This window comes from Manacus candei, unplaced genomic scaffold, assembly GCF_025592945.1.
Source record: "Manacus candei isolate 608988 ecotype Guabito, Panama unplaced genomic scaffold, ASM2559294v1 h1tg000112l, whole genome shotgun sequence".
Taxonomy (NCBI): Eukaryota; Metazoa; Chordata; class Aves; order Passeriformes; family Pipridae; genus Manacus; species Manacus candei.
Window position 1 is genome coordinate 441,956 of NW_026138160.1, and position 15,059 is coordinate 457,014.

At 49.1% G+C, this 15,059-nt stretch overlaps 1 protein-coding gene across 1 annotated transcript; it reads right to left on the reverse strand.

The window, feature by feature from the left end:
* Nucleotides 1-11,440: 11,440 nt before the first annotated feature.
* LOC127461747 (feather keratin Cos1-2-like) lies at nucleotides 11,441-11,746 on the reverse strand. The gene has a single exon (XM_051769798.1). It carries the CDS (start codon nucleotides 11,744-11,746, stop codon nucleotides 11,441-11,443), a length of 306 nt encoding a protein of 101 aa, XP_051625758.1.
* Nucleotides 11,747-15,059: the final 3,313 nt, after the last annotated feature.

Below are 15,059 nucleotides of genomic sequence, written 5' to 3' on the forward strand. Positions count from 1 at the left end.
ACCTGCCCCTGGTGCTCCCTGCACCACGGTGCCCACTCAGAGCACCTCCTTTCCACCTTTTCAACTCATTAAAGTTCTGCTGCATCTCAGCCTGCGCCTCTGTGTGGTCCTTCCCTCTCCCCACGCCCTGCCCAGCTGCCAGAGAGAAAGGTGTCACTGTGGGGAGATCTGGCAGGCACAGAGCAGAGCCAGGGGCCTTGCCAGAGGGAAGAAAGGGGGAGACACTGGCAGTGGGCTCCTGCCAGGAGACTGTCCCTTGCGGCTGACAAAGGTGTCCCTGGCTCCTGCAGAGCCAGCAGCCCTCAGGGCCTGCCTTGCTGCACCCCAAACACCAGTTCCCTCCTCAGCCTCTGAGAACGCCCTGCAGCTGATGGGGAGCCCGACCAGTGTCCGGCTGAGGAGTCCATCTCCCCAGTCACACGGGACGGGGGGTGGCACTGGCAGCTCTTTCTGCATCCACAGCACCTCTGAGCCCTCCCTGGCAGGGTGGCTCTTGGAGCCCAGGAGGGTCCCTCTGCGTGGGGCAGGGCTGGTAGTGCTGGTGGTGGCTGTAGGACAGGCTGCTCCTCACACCCCCCTCGTGTTCCTCCTGACGCCTGTCCCTGCTGAACCTCTGGCCACCAGACATCTCCAGCTACAGCCTCTCTGTCCCTCAGCCCAGGCGCAGAGGGGCTGTTCCTCACCCACCTGTCTTTGTGCCCTCCTGCTACAGGCGGTTGGTTGCTTCTGCAGCATTTCAGCTCTCTCTGCCTTCCCTTTAGCCTTCTTTGTAGGTCTGGCAGGGATGTTGTCTCTCCCCAGTCAGGCTGCCAGCCTTTCCTGCACTACAGCTGGGAGAGGGGCCCGGGTGCAAAGCAGGAGTTCCCAAAGCCACCATTAGTCTCACAACAGGGATTTGGGCACACAGAGTCAGACAGACAGACAAGGTTCCCCTTACGCTTCTCCCACCATGGTCTGGGGAAGAGCCACAGCTCCCCTGTCCTGCCTGTGCCCAGCAAAGTGTGGAGACGATTTCAAGCTCTGCCTGTCCTTGCCTTGGAGCTGCCAGGGAAGATGTGCTCTGTGGGCTGCCAGGACAAGCAAGGACTCTGCAGGGCCAAGCTGCAGGACAGGGGAGTTGGGGAGATCAATTCAAGAAGAGCTTGTGGGACTAAGGAAAAATTACTAAGGACTGTGTAGGGAAAGGGAATGAGAAATAGAACATGGAGCTATAAAAGGGCCTTGTTAGACCCTGGAAGCAGCTGCCAGAGAGTTCACTTGTCTGAGCCCAGCCCCTGATCACTGCATTCTCTCCTATTTTCTGATTAAATCTTCCTTAACTGTCCTTCAATGTGACTTCACTCTCCATGTGTGAGTGGTGTAAGGATTGTTTTCTGAACTTAAATGAGGATAGAACTTAATGAACACTGTAGAAACAACTGTGGTAGGACTCTGAGGAGTACTAAGTCCTTGGAAACCTTGAAAAATGTAAGAAATCATAAGAGGCCCCACCAGAACAGCTGACCCATCTCATCTGACTCAAGGTTGTAGATCTCCATGTAATTACACCCTGAACTGAGTTGCTTCCTTTAGATCCATTTCTTTAGCTGGGACAAAACTAGATCTTACCTAAAAAGAGCATAAGCAGAAGCTCATCTTTAAAGCTCATAAGGAACAAATGGCATGTGTTACCTACCTCTTTAATCATCCTTTCCCTGGGTATAACATTGGTATTGGATCTGTGCAGTTCACTGCCCTCTCAAGGAGATGTTAGGCAGAAGTGGATCTCCTTGGCACACACTGGTCCATCTACAGTTCCAGAGGGACAGCTTTTCTACAGAAGCATCTGAAGAAGACTCAAAGCTCCTGCTGATCAGGTTTTGCCTGCAATGATTTAAAAACCTGTGTGTGATCCCCCCTAGGAGACCTAAAGGATTCACATGGCCCTGCCCCTACTGAAGTGTGGAATGTTTTTCACCGCTCATTAAGAATTGGAAGGCAAGTCATTCCCTTGTGGCTAATTAGGGAGCTTTTCCAGTTTTGTTGGTTTGTTTGTTTTTATTGGCACAGGAGCTAGTAAACAGGAGGATTTTAATCAGCTCTCAAGACAGTGGCATTTCTTTCTGTCTCCTTTTGTCTGAGCCTTTGCCTTTTAGTTTCTAGTAAAGTCAGGACGTTCTGATGTTGCAAACTCAGTGGATCAAGGTGCCTTCATGAGAGATGGAATATTTACCTCTGGTGAGACTCCTCTGAGCCTGGATATCTAGTGGAATTTTCACCCACCTTAAACTGCACTTCTCTGGTTGCACCTCCACAGCGTGGCTGTAAGGATTCTTTGGGAGAGAGGGCAGAAGGTGTTGGCAAAGCCAGTGTAAACAAAATGTCCACTGCTCTGGTTGAGTGGTGGGAACTAGCTGCATGACCAGTGTGCATTTCCATGTGTGCATGGCTTGTTCCATCAAATGATTAAAGTAAACTTATTACTTGCCAGACGAGCCTGTGCCAGCAGCTCCACCCAATTGCTGAACTTCACATCCATGAGCAAAGTGCTCTAGGGAGGGAGATGGCAGGGTTTTGTGTGCAGGAGAAAAGTTTGACTGGTTGCTTTAATCAGCTACATCTGTCACACAAAGCACAAGTAAATCACTTTAACCACACTGAGCCTTTGGACTTGACACAGAAGCTGCAAAAAAAGAGTGATTTTCTTTGTTCTGGCTCTAGGCAATGTAGACAGTGTCATTTTGGGTAGGAGTCTTCTCAACAAAGCCTGGGTGTCTACTGTGAATTTTCTTCTGCCTAGGCCAGTTTTAGTCTTTAAGCTCCCTTGAGCACCATTTGGAGAAAAACTGATCTGTCTAAAGCTTGGCTCAGCTGACCTGTACAGTAACTTTAGGAGGAGGTGAACTAAGGTCTGAAATTGCCCATTTCTCTCTGCTGATGACCTGTGGAGCAAAGATAAATATCTCAGGTGAAGACACCTGCTCTGGACGTCAGAGGAATCAATTCCTTCCTATTTAGAATTATATCTCTAAATAAAGGTCTCAAAAAGTCTCAATTACCTCAGACAATCTGCATCCTGGAACAACTGTTTCTGCTCCTTTATATCATGAAAGGGAGGTTTATGAGACTGATTCCTTGCAGATGTCTCCAGTGGGATGGTAAAGCTACTTGTGGTGTATCAAAGGCATTCACCTCAGTTTTTTCTTTCACCAATGCACCTCCCAGGGGTGATCCATTACCACCTCCACCAGATGACAACCTCTGTATAACCTGCAATAATACCTCTTCTCACTGGCCTGAGTAAGGGCTCCAGATTAGTTGCCTTATACACAGCTCAGATCTTTATTTAAATTGTTATGATTCAAACCTGTGATAGATGCTCTGACATCTAAAATGATCTTGAGAACACTGATAGAACTGGGTGCTTTGCCCTGGCAGTGACACCCTTGCTGGGGGAGCTGTCTAGTGGGGAGGATGAGGGAATACACATCCCTCTTCCATCCATGAGTGAAATAGGTTCTTTTGTTTTGCAGGCTCCTCAAGTCCTTGTTTAGGCTCTCATTAGCTGTGCTAATTAATCAACAGCTGTGCTAATTAACACCTTTGGCTTATTGTCAGGTTTGTGCAATCCAGTGTCATCCTGGTGTGAGAGGAGACAACTTTTGGGTGAGGCAACAGTGAAACGTGCCCTGAGGTGGCAGTGCCTGGGTGACAGGGTGTGTGAAAGGGCAAGTGCCCAGAGCAGCTATCACCTCCCATAGCCCGGGATTCTACACTTGAACAGTGAAAACCTGCCCCAGTGAAAACCAGCAGCTTTTGGCACTTTGTTGGGGCTTGACCTGTGCCTATCAGAGCCATGATTCAGTTCTGTCAGAGGATTGTGGTTCAGGCAGGGACCCAAACCACCCCTGAGAGTGCCACGACTGAGCCACAGGTCCCAACTGCATCTGAGAACATAATGGTTGAGACAGAGACTTAAACCACACGTGAGGACACATGATTGAGACAGGGACTCAAAGAGTAACTTCAGTAAGCAACCTTTCCAACCCAAACCATTCTATGATCGCATAATTAAATGATTGTGTTGTCTCCTGTGAAAACATATCCATTTCTATCCCTGCTGACATTTAATGAAGACAAAGGAACAGAACAGACATTGGCTATGACTGTGGAAGACTCTGGTGACAGTCCCTTAATATCAGTCTATTGATTCCCACCCATCCCAAGGTTTAAATCTTAACTTAGTATGAAATATTCAGTCTCGTAAGGATAGAGAGGCAGCAATTTCATTCAATAATATGTTTCTGAGAAATTAGGCTGATACACACTGAGATGTAAGAACTGTTGGATCCAAGTCCTTTCTGGGACTGAAATTCCTTTGTGAAGCTTAGTCTTCACTTAGAATGTCCATGTATTCCAGGCTGCACTGCCATCCTGTCAGGGTACAGTGCTCACAGTCCACCAGCCCCCTCCCAGTGGCCCCATTGTTTCACTGCTTAATTTGTGGAACTGCAGGTGCCATTCGCATGAAGCCAAACCAGTCAAGATGACGACAGATGAACCACATCATTTTAATCTTCCTTCTGAGGTGAACTCATAGACAGGTCAGGTTTCTGTCCCCCACCTGCCAGTGGAAGTTTAGCTCTTCTCACAGTTTCTGAGCTCTGAAGGCCAGTGATAGCAGAGCAGTGTTGCTGCTTAGCTGTGGGTATATGATCTCTCCTGTTCTGCAAGTTGGGAGAAGTTCTGCAGACTCACCAGCAAATCCTACCTGAAAATAAGGATATGTGCTAAGCTCTGGTTATCAGAGCTACATGTCCTTCCACTGGCTCTGAATGTGGCCACAGAGCTGGTGAGAAGAAATCCATGTTATCCTGACACAGGGCCCCAAAAAGCAGTTCCCTCCATCTGTGCAGGTCCAGGACTCACTCCCTGAGCTCTCAGCTGAGGCCTTTGTGACCATCTATTGCATGTCTGTGGTCTCATGTACCTGAGGACAGAGCTGGCTGCTGACTTGGGCACCACAAAGTGCCCCTGTTGAATCCTCTCATGTTCATCCTGAAGAATCGGGAGATGAAATTTGACCTCACAGTTCTCTGGTGGGAGAGGGCTAGACTGGAGTCAGTATTTTTCCTGTACATAAGACACCCTTGACTGAGGAAGAGGAGGGAGGACCATGGACTTGTGAGTCATGAGGCAAACTGAGGGCAGATGCTCTCCCAGAAAGTGTTGGAAAGGAGAGTTGGGTTGGAGAGAGGAGACTCTCTGTTGATACCCATGAGATCCTTGAGTGAGCTCTCCACAGCTGTTACAAAAGCTGCCTGTAGCCAGGCCATGCACGAGCACAGCCCTCTGAATGTTCCTCTTATGGCTCCTGTTAACCATGACACGATAAACCTGTTAATTAAGGGAGCCCCTGCCATACTCAAACCTTATCCCTTCATGAAAAGAGGTGAAAAGAGACACAGATTTTAACACCCAATTGACTACAAGAGAAGTTGCTGAGGATCAGAAGAAGCCCTAATGCACAGAAATCTCCCCACCTGGGACTCATGAACATATGACACCATAAATCATGGGCAAGAGGTGAAATGGGGTGACCTATCTGGTGAAACCAAAAATACAGGTTGTAATGTCAGGCAAATTAATAGTTCCTGGGAACCAGAACCCGTTGAATGTCCACACAGAACTCAGAGGTGGAGAGAGTTATATAATTAAGCGTTAGCACTGGGCATTCCAAGAGTTGCAATTCTGAGACGGCCTGCTGGGGTCATCCAGAGTCTGATTAATACGGGTCAGAGTCACAGCAAAAGCAACCACAGACAAAATACTCCAGTCATTCACCACCATCACCAGCTCCAAGAGGGGATGATAACTCTTTCTCTTTCCAAAATTCAAGATCAAAGACCAAATAATGCCTGGAGGGTAACTGGGCCTGTCGATTAGTTGAGTGGAAGCCTATCAACGGATAGGTTATAATGGCTTGTATATTTTGATTCCAGTCAGTGCTCATCAACAATTAATGACATTTCTAATAGATATGGGAGCACAAATATCAATATTAGCACAGCTGAGAAGGTGGGTGTACAACCCGGACTGCAAAGAGTTAAAAGCACTGGAGTGAACAGAGCAGGAGCTCGGTGCCAAACCACCCAGGTTCATTTATGGCTCCTGGGTGAGACGCTGCAGTTAAAGATCACAATGAAAATATTTGGGGCTTTGATGTTCTGAAGAACTGAACCTGGCTCCTGCCCATGACACTGTGTGGTCCTTTGGTTCAGGTGTTGACCTGATAAAAATTGGGAGGCTACAGTTTGTGTTCTCCAAGAAGCAGCTGCACTCCCTGTATATGCACCACAGTACACAACTTCTGCTGCAGCATGAAAATGAACTTTGGAAGTCAGAGCTAATTGGAAAAATGACAAATTATCTCCAGAACGCTCTCCCCATGTAATTTACTGTTCCGGCCAGTTCAAAAACCAGATGGGAGATGACAACTGACAATTAATTATCAGCATTTAAGTGCCAGCACAGCCCAACTAAGAGCTGCAGGACCCAATTATTGCAATGTAATAGAAATAGATATCCCTGGCAATGACAATGGCATCACACCCCCAACATAGACTTATCTTAAAAGTCTTTTCCAACCTTAACAATTCTGTAGTCTCATTTTTCCTCTTAATTGGAATAAATATAATTCCTTCAGTTCAAACACAAAATCCTTGGGGCCATGCCCTATTAAATTATACTGTGTCAGGATTTTACCAAAAGGTAAGACAAACCTAAACCTTGCTAATTTTGTTATACATGGAAATGAGGCATATCTAGTGGGTGGTGGAGCTGGGAAACATTATACAGTTGTGTGTGTGTTCCCTGTGAAGTGGTTCCATCTCCAGGACTATTTGCATTTAGGTCTGACCTCAGCTTGGCAACAATGGCCTATTGGGGTTGGGGTGAGGTTGGGTCTCTGCCTCCCCAGCCTGTACTGTGGAGACAAACACCATTAAAAGCATCTTGGTGTGACTTGTATCTGAGTCCAGATCCAGGGTCTTGGGGAAAGAGAAAATAGTTCAGTTAAACTGTCAGGTTCCAGGACTGCCTGGACTCGGGTGAGAGCTGTTGAGGGATCACACCAGGGTCTGTCTCTCTCCCCTGAGTTGAGACTAATTGTGGCATGGGAATGAGTATTAAAAAGATGTATCTGACTGGCTTGTCCAGCTCTTACTCTTCCCTCAGCCTCCCCTGAGGCACAGTTAAGAAAGGAGCCCTTGTTGTGAGAACTGACAGCTCTTGTGGCTTTATCTCCTAATCAAAATAGCCTGGGGAGGGAAAATCCATTCCCAGCACCTGGACATCAGCCAAACCCTCAGCATGTGGAAAAGACTCATCAGCCTGAGACTGGGCAGGATTTTCTGTTCAACCATATTCCCACCCATGCCCCAAGCTGTTCCATTGCTTTTCATGTGTCTCCTCTATCTCAGGGGAATCACCATTGCTTTGCTGCACCCAATCTCCTGGCAGAAAATTCCATTTCTAGGAATGAGCTTTTCCCTCTGTGCACAGTGTCATGTGAAGTCCATTTGGTGGAGTTGACCTTGGAGAGCAGCTGTGTTGGAAGTCTATAAATTCAGCTGTGGTAGCTGCAGTGAAGTTTTAGCTGAGTTTTCCTTTCTGAAGGCGTAGAAGTGCCTGTGTTGGCAGTGAAGCCTTCTGGAGTGACAGGCAGAGCTTAATATTTGTAGGAAATTGGGGGGTGTCAGAAAGACAGACAGAATAGGGAGAATCAGAAAGAGGCAAAGAGAATGAAGCACCTGAAGAAACGAAATGTCTTGTTCCTGAGAGGGGTGGGAAGGTAGATGATCACTGAGAAATGCAGACAGAGGGTCTGCACTAACCTGCTAGTTAACATGTTCCCATCTTCTGCACTTCATTGTCTACATTTCAGCTGGAAATTTGTGTCTACAGAAAGAAAGCTCAGGGGGTGATTCTTCCACATGGTCATCTGCAGGATCTCCCTTAGGGTGTCCTCCTTGAAAAGGTTCAGTGGGCTGTTGGCTGAGGAAACAAAATGATTCACTGTCAGAGAAGGAAGATCCAGAGAGGGAATGTTTCAGGCAAGATAAGAACAAATATTTTCTTTTCCTCACTTCCTTCACCTTCCCCACTGGGTTGTTTCCAGAAGCTCTACTCTTGAGGCTGCCAGGTGGTTTTCTGACTCTCACACACAAACAGGGGTGTTGTTCTCAGGATGCACCAGTGTGGATCCCACTGCGAAAAAAAGCCTGGCACCTCCTGGCAGGGTGTCCCCAGAGGAAAGCTGTGCTGGGCCCCAGCTCCCTGTTTTCCTGTTCAGAGCTTCCAGAGGCCGGTTTGTAGAGCCCGTTCCTTGTGTGCTGGGACAAGGACACCTCCAGAGGTCTGAGGGACCCAAAGAACCAGTATGAGAACTTTAAACCCCACTTCCAATTCCCCATCATCTTAGATAGCTCCTGGGTCCCTGAGTACACACTCGGGGGCTGTGCCTTCCTTCCACCCAGCCTAGAACTTCCACCAGCAAAGCTAAGCATGGGGAGAAGTTTCCTACCTTGGTGGCACAGATCTGCCCTCTGTTATGTTGCTGCAGATCCTGTCAGTATGTGAGCTTTGTTGGAGAATAGATTCCTCCTGAAAAAAGGCTCTGGTGTTCCAGGCAGAATGAGGAGATGGAGATGAGCTGGCACTGGTGAGTCACCCAGTGCACTGATTCCATTTTAAATCAGTAATAATACACATTAATCTTTCCCGAGTCAAGTCTGTTTTGCCTGTGTGAGTCACTGGTCTTTGATCTCTCTGTCTTTATCTTGACCTATGAGTTGAAATTGAGAAAGTCTGTGTGGGCACCTGGCAGCCAGCCAAGGTGAAACCCACCAATGGACATAGAATCATACAATCACACAATATGCTGGGTTGGAAGGGACCCATAAGGATCATCCAGTCCAACCCCTGGCCCTGCACAGGATCCCTCAACAATCCCACCATGTTCCTGAGAGTGTTGTTCAAACTCTTCTTGAGCTCAGACAGGCTTGTTGCTGTGACCACTGCCCTGGGGAGCCTGTTCCAGTGCCCAGCCACCCTCTGGGTGAAAAACATTTTCCTACTATCCAATTTAAACCTCTCCTGACTCAGCTCCATCCATTTCCTTGACTCCTGTCACTGGCCACAAGAGTAAAGAGATTGGTACCTGCCCCTCCGTTGCCCCTCGTGACGACACTGAAGATTCCAAAGAGGTCTGACCTCAGTCTCCTCTTCTCCAGCTGAACACACCAAGTGCCCTCAGTGTCCTCACACACCTTCCCCTCAAGGCCCTTCCCCATCTTCATTGCCCTCCTTTGGACACTCTCTAATGGCTCAATCTCTCCCTTCCATTGTGTCCCCCCAGAGTGCCCCAATATTGAGGTGAGGCCGCCCCAGGGCAGAGCAGAGCGGGACAATCCCCTCCCTGGCCCGGCCGGCCATGCTGGGCCTGATGCCCCCAGGACAGGGTTGGCCCTCCTGGCTGCCAGGGCACTGCTGACTCAGGGCCAACTGGCCACCCACCAGGACCCCCAGGGCCCTTTCCTGGCACTGCTCTCCAGCCTCTCATTCCCAGTCTGTTGGTGATTGCCCAGCCCTCTCATTTGTCCCTCATTTGTCGAGGTCTCTCTGCGGGGCTTCCGAGCCTTCGAGGGAGTTGACAGCTCCTCCCAATTTACCGTCATTGGCAAACTCAGTGTCCCTTCAAGTCTTGTGTTAATGAATCCAAGAATCCTAGAAAATCCTAGAAAATCCTAGAAAAAAATCTGGAATCCCAGAACGGCTTGAGTTGGAGGGACCTTATTGATCATCTCATTCCACCTCCTGCCATGGGCAGGGACACCTTCCACTATTCTGGGCTGCTCCAAGCCCTGTCCAACCTGGCCTTGAGCTTTTCCAGGGATGGGGCAGCCACAGATTCTCTGGGCAACCTGTGCCAGTCCCTGCCTTTGCCTTCTGCAAATCAGGTGGTGTAGCTGGAGCACTTCTCAGTGAAGATCAGGCAAAAAAGAAGTCATTGAGTACCTCAGCTTTCTCTGTGTCCTGGGTAAATAGGTCTTCTGTTTCCTTCTGGAGAGGGCCCACATTTTCCCTAGTTTTCCTTTCATCACCAGCATACCCCTAGAAGCTTTCCCTATTGCACCTGATGTCCCTGACTAGTTTTAATTCCATCAGGTTTAGGTTTCCTGATCCCTGGCTGCTCGGGCAATTTCTCTGTCATGACAATGGCCAAGGGGGATGGAAGGAGTTACTGTTCTTGCAAAGACCTGTTCCAGAACAGAGCTGGCATCTGGCAGTAGTGCAAATTTAGAGGACCAAACACCTGCCTCAAGTTTGAAGGAGACAAAGTACGACAGCACAGCCACGGAGTCTTCGGGCACTCTGGGAGCTGCAGTGCCCCGTGGGGGTGTTGGATTCACCAGGAGTGGGGACTCCATTTTGTGGCTGATACCAATCCCAACTTGGGAATTACCTCAGCCCTGGGTATGTGGACAGCACCAGGGCCCTGCCAGCTGCTATGAGATACATTGACCTGTGCCCACATGTGCTGGCCGTGGACCCCAGACCAGGTAACAGAAGAGAGGGGAAGCAAGAGGTGAGACTGTGGACTTTTCCCACATATTATAGTCTCCCCACTCCTGCCACTCTTTGGAGTCATCATCTATTTGAACCTTCTACCCTAGAAAAAGCTCATGAGAGATCTGTTGCCCAGGAGCAAAAGGGGCTGCTGACCTCATCTGTTGACCTTCTGCAACCATGGGCTCCTCACTCAAAGTCAGCAATGGTTGGGTGGCTCCCCATCCACAGAATGTGTTCCAGGGTGCAGTGCTCCAGGCTCACCTGGGAAGAGATGTAGCAAGGCTGCAAGGACTGGTGGCCATTGATTGTGGAGTAACCAGGAATATCTCCTTCACCCCCAAGGGATAGGGCGCAAAAAATGACCCAGTGAAGTGAGTCCCTACCACCTCCTTCCTCTGGGAATGACAAAGGGCTCCCTTTACCCCAAGCTAATCCTCTCCAAAAAGAAACCTTTCTCTCCCAGAGCAGACTGGAGAGTTGCCACAGAACAAAGGAGGACTCAGAGGCCCAGGCTTGGATGCATAACAACTTTAATAAGACTAAAGAAGAGAAGCTCACACAGAGCACCAGAAGCAGCCACTAAGATGCAGGGTGTCCCTCTGCCTGCCCGGCAGAGGGAGGGAGGGTCACAGGTCCCCCTGGGCTGGCCTGAGGAGACAGAGAAAGCAAAGGAAAGAGAGAGAGGAGGCTGGATGCTTCCTGCCACCCTTTACAGAAGAAGACAGAGATGAAGAGATGTTCTAAATACAAAGGTCTAAAGCTCTATCTCTTGTCCAGCACCATGTTGTGAGGTCTTGGAGGTTCTTGCCCCAGGACGTTGCCAGCAGCTTTAGCAGGGGGGACATCTGCCACGGTAGCAGTTGGTGATGCAGGAGAGGTCAAAGCCCCCGGAGTTGATGGGCACTCCGTCAGAGCTGAGGATGCTGCCAACGGCAGCGGAGGTGGAGGATCCCACCACGGTGTTCTGTGGGAAGGAGCTGAGGATGGGCCCGGGCAGGGTCACCACCACGGGGGAGGGCTGGATGGCAACAGTGGAGCTCTGGCACTGCCTGACACAGCACTCATTGCAGCTGTTGGCCAGCGGGGTCGGGCCGCAGGGCTGGCAGCAAGGGTTGCAGGGCTGGCAGCACGACATGTCTCTGGCTCACAGGGGCACCTGGCACACAGGGCAGGGAGAAGCACAAAGCAGACACACATGAGAAGCAGCCCTGCACCCAACTCCCCTGCAGACAAGGCACCTCCTGCACCACATGACACTGCCCAGCCCAAAGCCCAGCAGCCTCCTCAGCCAAGTCCCAGCCTCTCTCTTCACAACACCTTCTCTCCCTTCCCTCTCCCAGCACAAGCAGCTCCCAGCCCTGGGCTAACACAGCCCATATCAGCTGAAGCAGAAGAAGAAGGGCTTTCCCACTCACCTGATTCCCAAGGAGAAGGAGGTGAGAGAAGTGGATGCGAGAGCAGAGACTTGGGCTGCCTTTTATAGCAGTCCTGCACTGCCTCAGGCCCACAGGCACCTTTGTGCAAGTCATAATTTTCTGACCAGCTCATGTCAGTTGTGAACCATCCCAGCTAATGGTAGGGGCTGTGTCCTGGTTTCCTGCACTGCTGCCTTTTCATTTCCTGGCATGCCATCCTATATGAAAGCTTCTGGAAGTGCTGGGATGAGCATCTCAAGGATTTCCGGGGCAGAAAGAATGTTCATGGCTGTCAGAAGTCTCAGATCAAGGGCTGTTGGTATCCCATGAATGCAGATGATGTTCAGCTGGGTCATTCCTGTGGTCTTGTTTTTGGCAAAGTTGTCAGGAAATGGGCATCACTCTCGTACTTGGTCTGCCATGTGAGGAGACATGACACATCCTTTTCCCTTGCTTCTCCCGTCTCGCTGTGATAGTCGCTCATTGTTTCACTCAGGTGAGAATCTGCTGGGAGAGTTTGACCCTATTGCTACACCAACAGTGCTCTCAGAGAAATTGTGCTGGCTCATTTATCTCATTCTCTTTCTGTGCACTCTCTGGGATCTTCTGGGAACACCAGAGGCATGTCTAGGGCCCGATTGTTCTCCATGGTGCCTGAATCCTTTTCTGCCACACTTGTCCCCAGGATGTCCTCAGCACGGTCCCCAGCCCTGCATATCTTCCCTGTCTGCTTGACTTTTTGCTGACTCTGTGTGAGCATGTAGATCTTTGCATTATTCCATGCAGGTGTGTATGAAGAGTGGGACCTTTGCCTGGTGTCTTCATGATCTCCACAGAGAAGCATGTTTCTCTTGACATAAGGAAAGGAAGTTGCTATGAAATCTACAGCTGAATGGTCATGGCTTCAACCTGGCAGAGAGGTACCTAAAAAACTAGGACAGAAATGCAGCCTCTGTCTCCTGTGCCTCCATTTCTTGCTTTATATTCAGGGAGAAAGGCCAAGAAATTGTGCCCACCTCTGCAGGTTGTTATCATTGAGTGGATCCCTTATGCTGGAGTGTTGCTGGTGACTGGGATGGGACACAGGCTCCTCGTTCCCAGGCCAACACCAGTTGCACTTCTACAGCTCATCAGCCTGGTGCTCAGTGAGGCAGGGCCAAGACCTCCCAGCAAAGGGGTACTGGACAGAAGGGACTGATGTTCAGGTGCTGTTCTCCTGTGAGATGTAGGATGGATGGACACACCCAGCATAGAGGTAGCACAGCAGAGTGCTGTCCCCTTCCCTTTGGTGGTCTTGCTGAGCTCTTTGCCAGATGGTGCTGCTGGGAGGCTTCAGCCAGAGCCAAGTTCCCCTCAGAGCAGCTTTCAAGCTTATGTTCTAGTACTCAGTAATGTCTGCAGCTGTGACAGATCTGTGCCTGTATCTGGATAATCTTGGTTTGGACTCTGACATATGTGTGACTTCCCAGCTTGACCTGGGAGCTTCCTCATCTCTGTGAACACACCTGGTGATCGTTGGATATTTTTGAACCCTGAATACTGTTATGAAACCCCTCCTGACCCTGACTCTCTGACTCACTCACTTGTCTTTCCAACTTGACCCCAGACATGTGTAAGACAAAAGCCCAAGCCAAAACAAGAGCAGGACAACATAAAATCTGTGCACACTTGTAGACCTGTGATCTTACCGAGGTTTTGGAAAAGCTGGGGCAGCTTCCCTGTTTGCAGTGTGCAGTGACTGCGCAGAACAGAGAGCAAAACTGCAACCCTGAACTCCATAAGGGCAGATTTTTGTTCCCTCGGTGACCTTTCAGGCAAAATCCTTTGGGAAAGTGCCCCAGGGGTTCAAAAAGGCAGAATGTAGAATACAGCAGTTAAGATCTCCTGATAAAACATTATGGAAATGGCCATAACTAGCTCCATCTGTTCATCTTGCCAAAGACATGAAGTGGATCTACCAAGGACACTAGATGGCTGTGCTTTTGGAGTATTTCTCTCCAAATCTTACAGCATGGGTAATAATATCTTTTTTTTTTTTTTTTTTAGGTTATTCAAAGTTAAATCTATCCCTTATTGTAGCCTGAAATGTTAATTTTTCTGTTGAATTTTAAATTAATTAAATTAAATTTGCTTTATACTCTATTAAACCTGGTTCTTTTCAGCTGAATTTTGTCTTCACCTAAATTTGCTTTATACTCCCTTATAGCCATTGTTATGTGACAAGGTTTTTGTAACAGAGAGGAGGTTGTGGGAAGATCCCAGGGACTGTCCCCATGTTTTACAAAGCCAGTTCCAGCCAGGTAAAGAATGGTGGCCAAGCCTGAGCCTGTCAGTGACACCGGTCAAGCCTTCATGAAAATATATTAAAGAAAAGGCAAAACACTGGACAGGAAATGTGGAATGAAGAAAACCAAAACAAGTCTGTTGCATTAAAAATTCCTGCAAACACAAGGATCAGAGAAGAAGGTGGAGGAGGTAATTCCAGTGATGGTACAGAGATTCCCCTGCAGCCCATGGGACAGACGATGGAGAGCACATCTGCACACTGCAGCCCCTGAAGGGACCCCACGCCAGAGCAGATGGATATTGGCTGCAGGAGCTGTGGCCTTATCCTGAAGGGCTGCAGCCTCTGGATGGGACTCTCACTGGAGCAGACCTTGAAAAAGTGCAGGCTGTGGGATGAACTCACATTGGAGCAGGGGAAAAATGTGAGGAAGAAGGAGCCTGCAGAAAGGAACTGTTGTGTTCTTCCTTTTTGGTTGAGGTAATTTTATTCTTGACATTTTCCTCTCCTCTTCCCCATGCATTGGCCAGGCACTCCCCCTTCTACTTCTCCTGATGTTTCTTGTATTTGAGCCCCTTTGGTGACACTCAACCTCCCATTTCTGTTTCTCCAAATTGCTTGCACAGTGAGCCTGATGGGAGTCCACCCCAAAGCCTTCCAGCCTCTCTACCTCCCCTGTTAGGAAGGGGAGGTAATTCTGATAAGGGCAGTGAAAAGATCATGTTTACAGCCCCAGTGATATGAATGGC

Coding starts and splice junctions, on each gene's coding strand:
- LOC127461747 (XM_051769798.1), bottom strand. CDS start 11,746: ATGTCGTGCTGCCAGCCCTGCAACCCTTGCTGCCAGCCCTGCGGCCCG.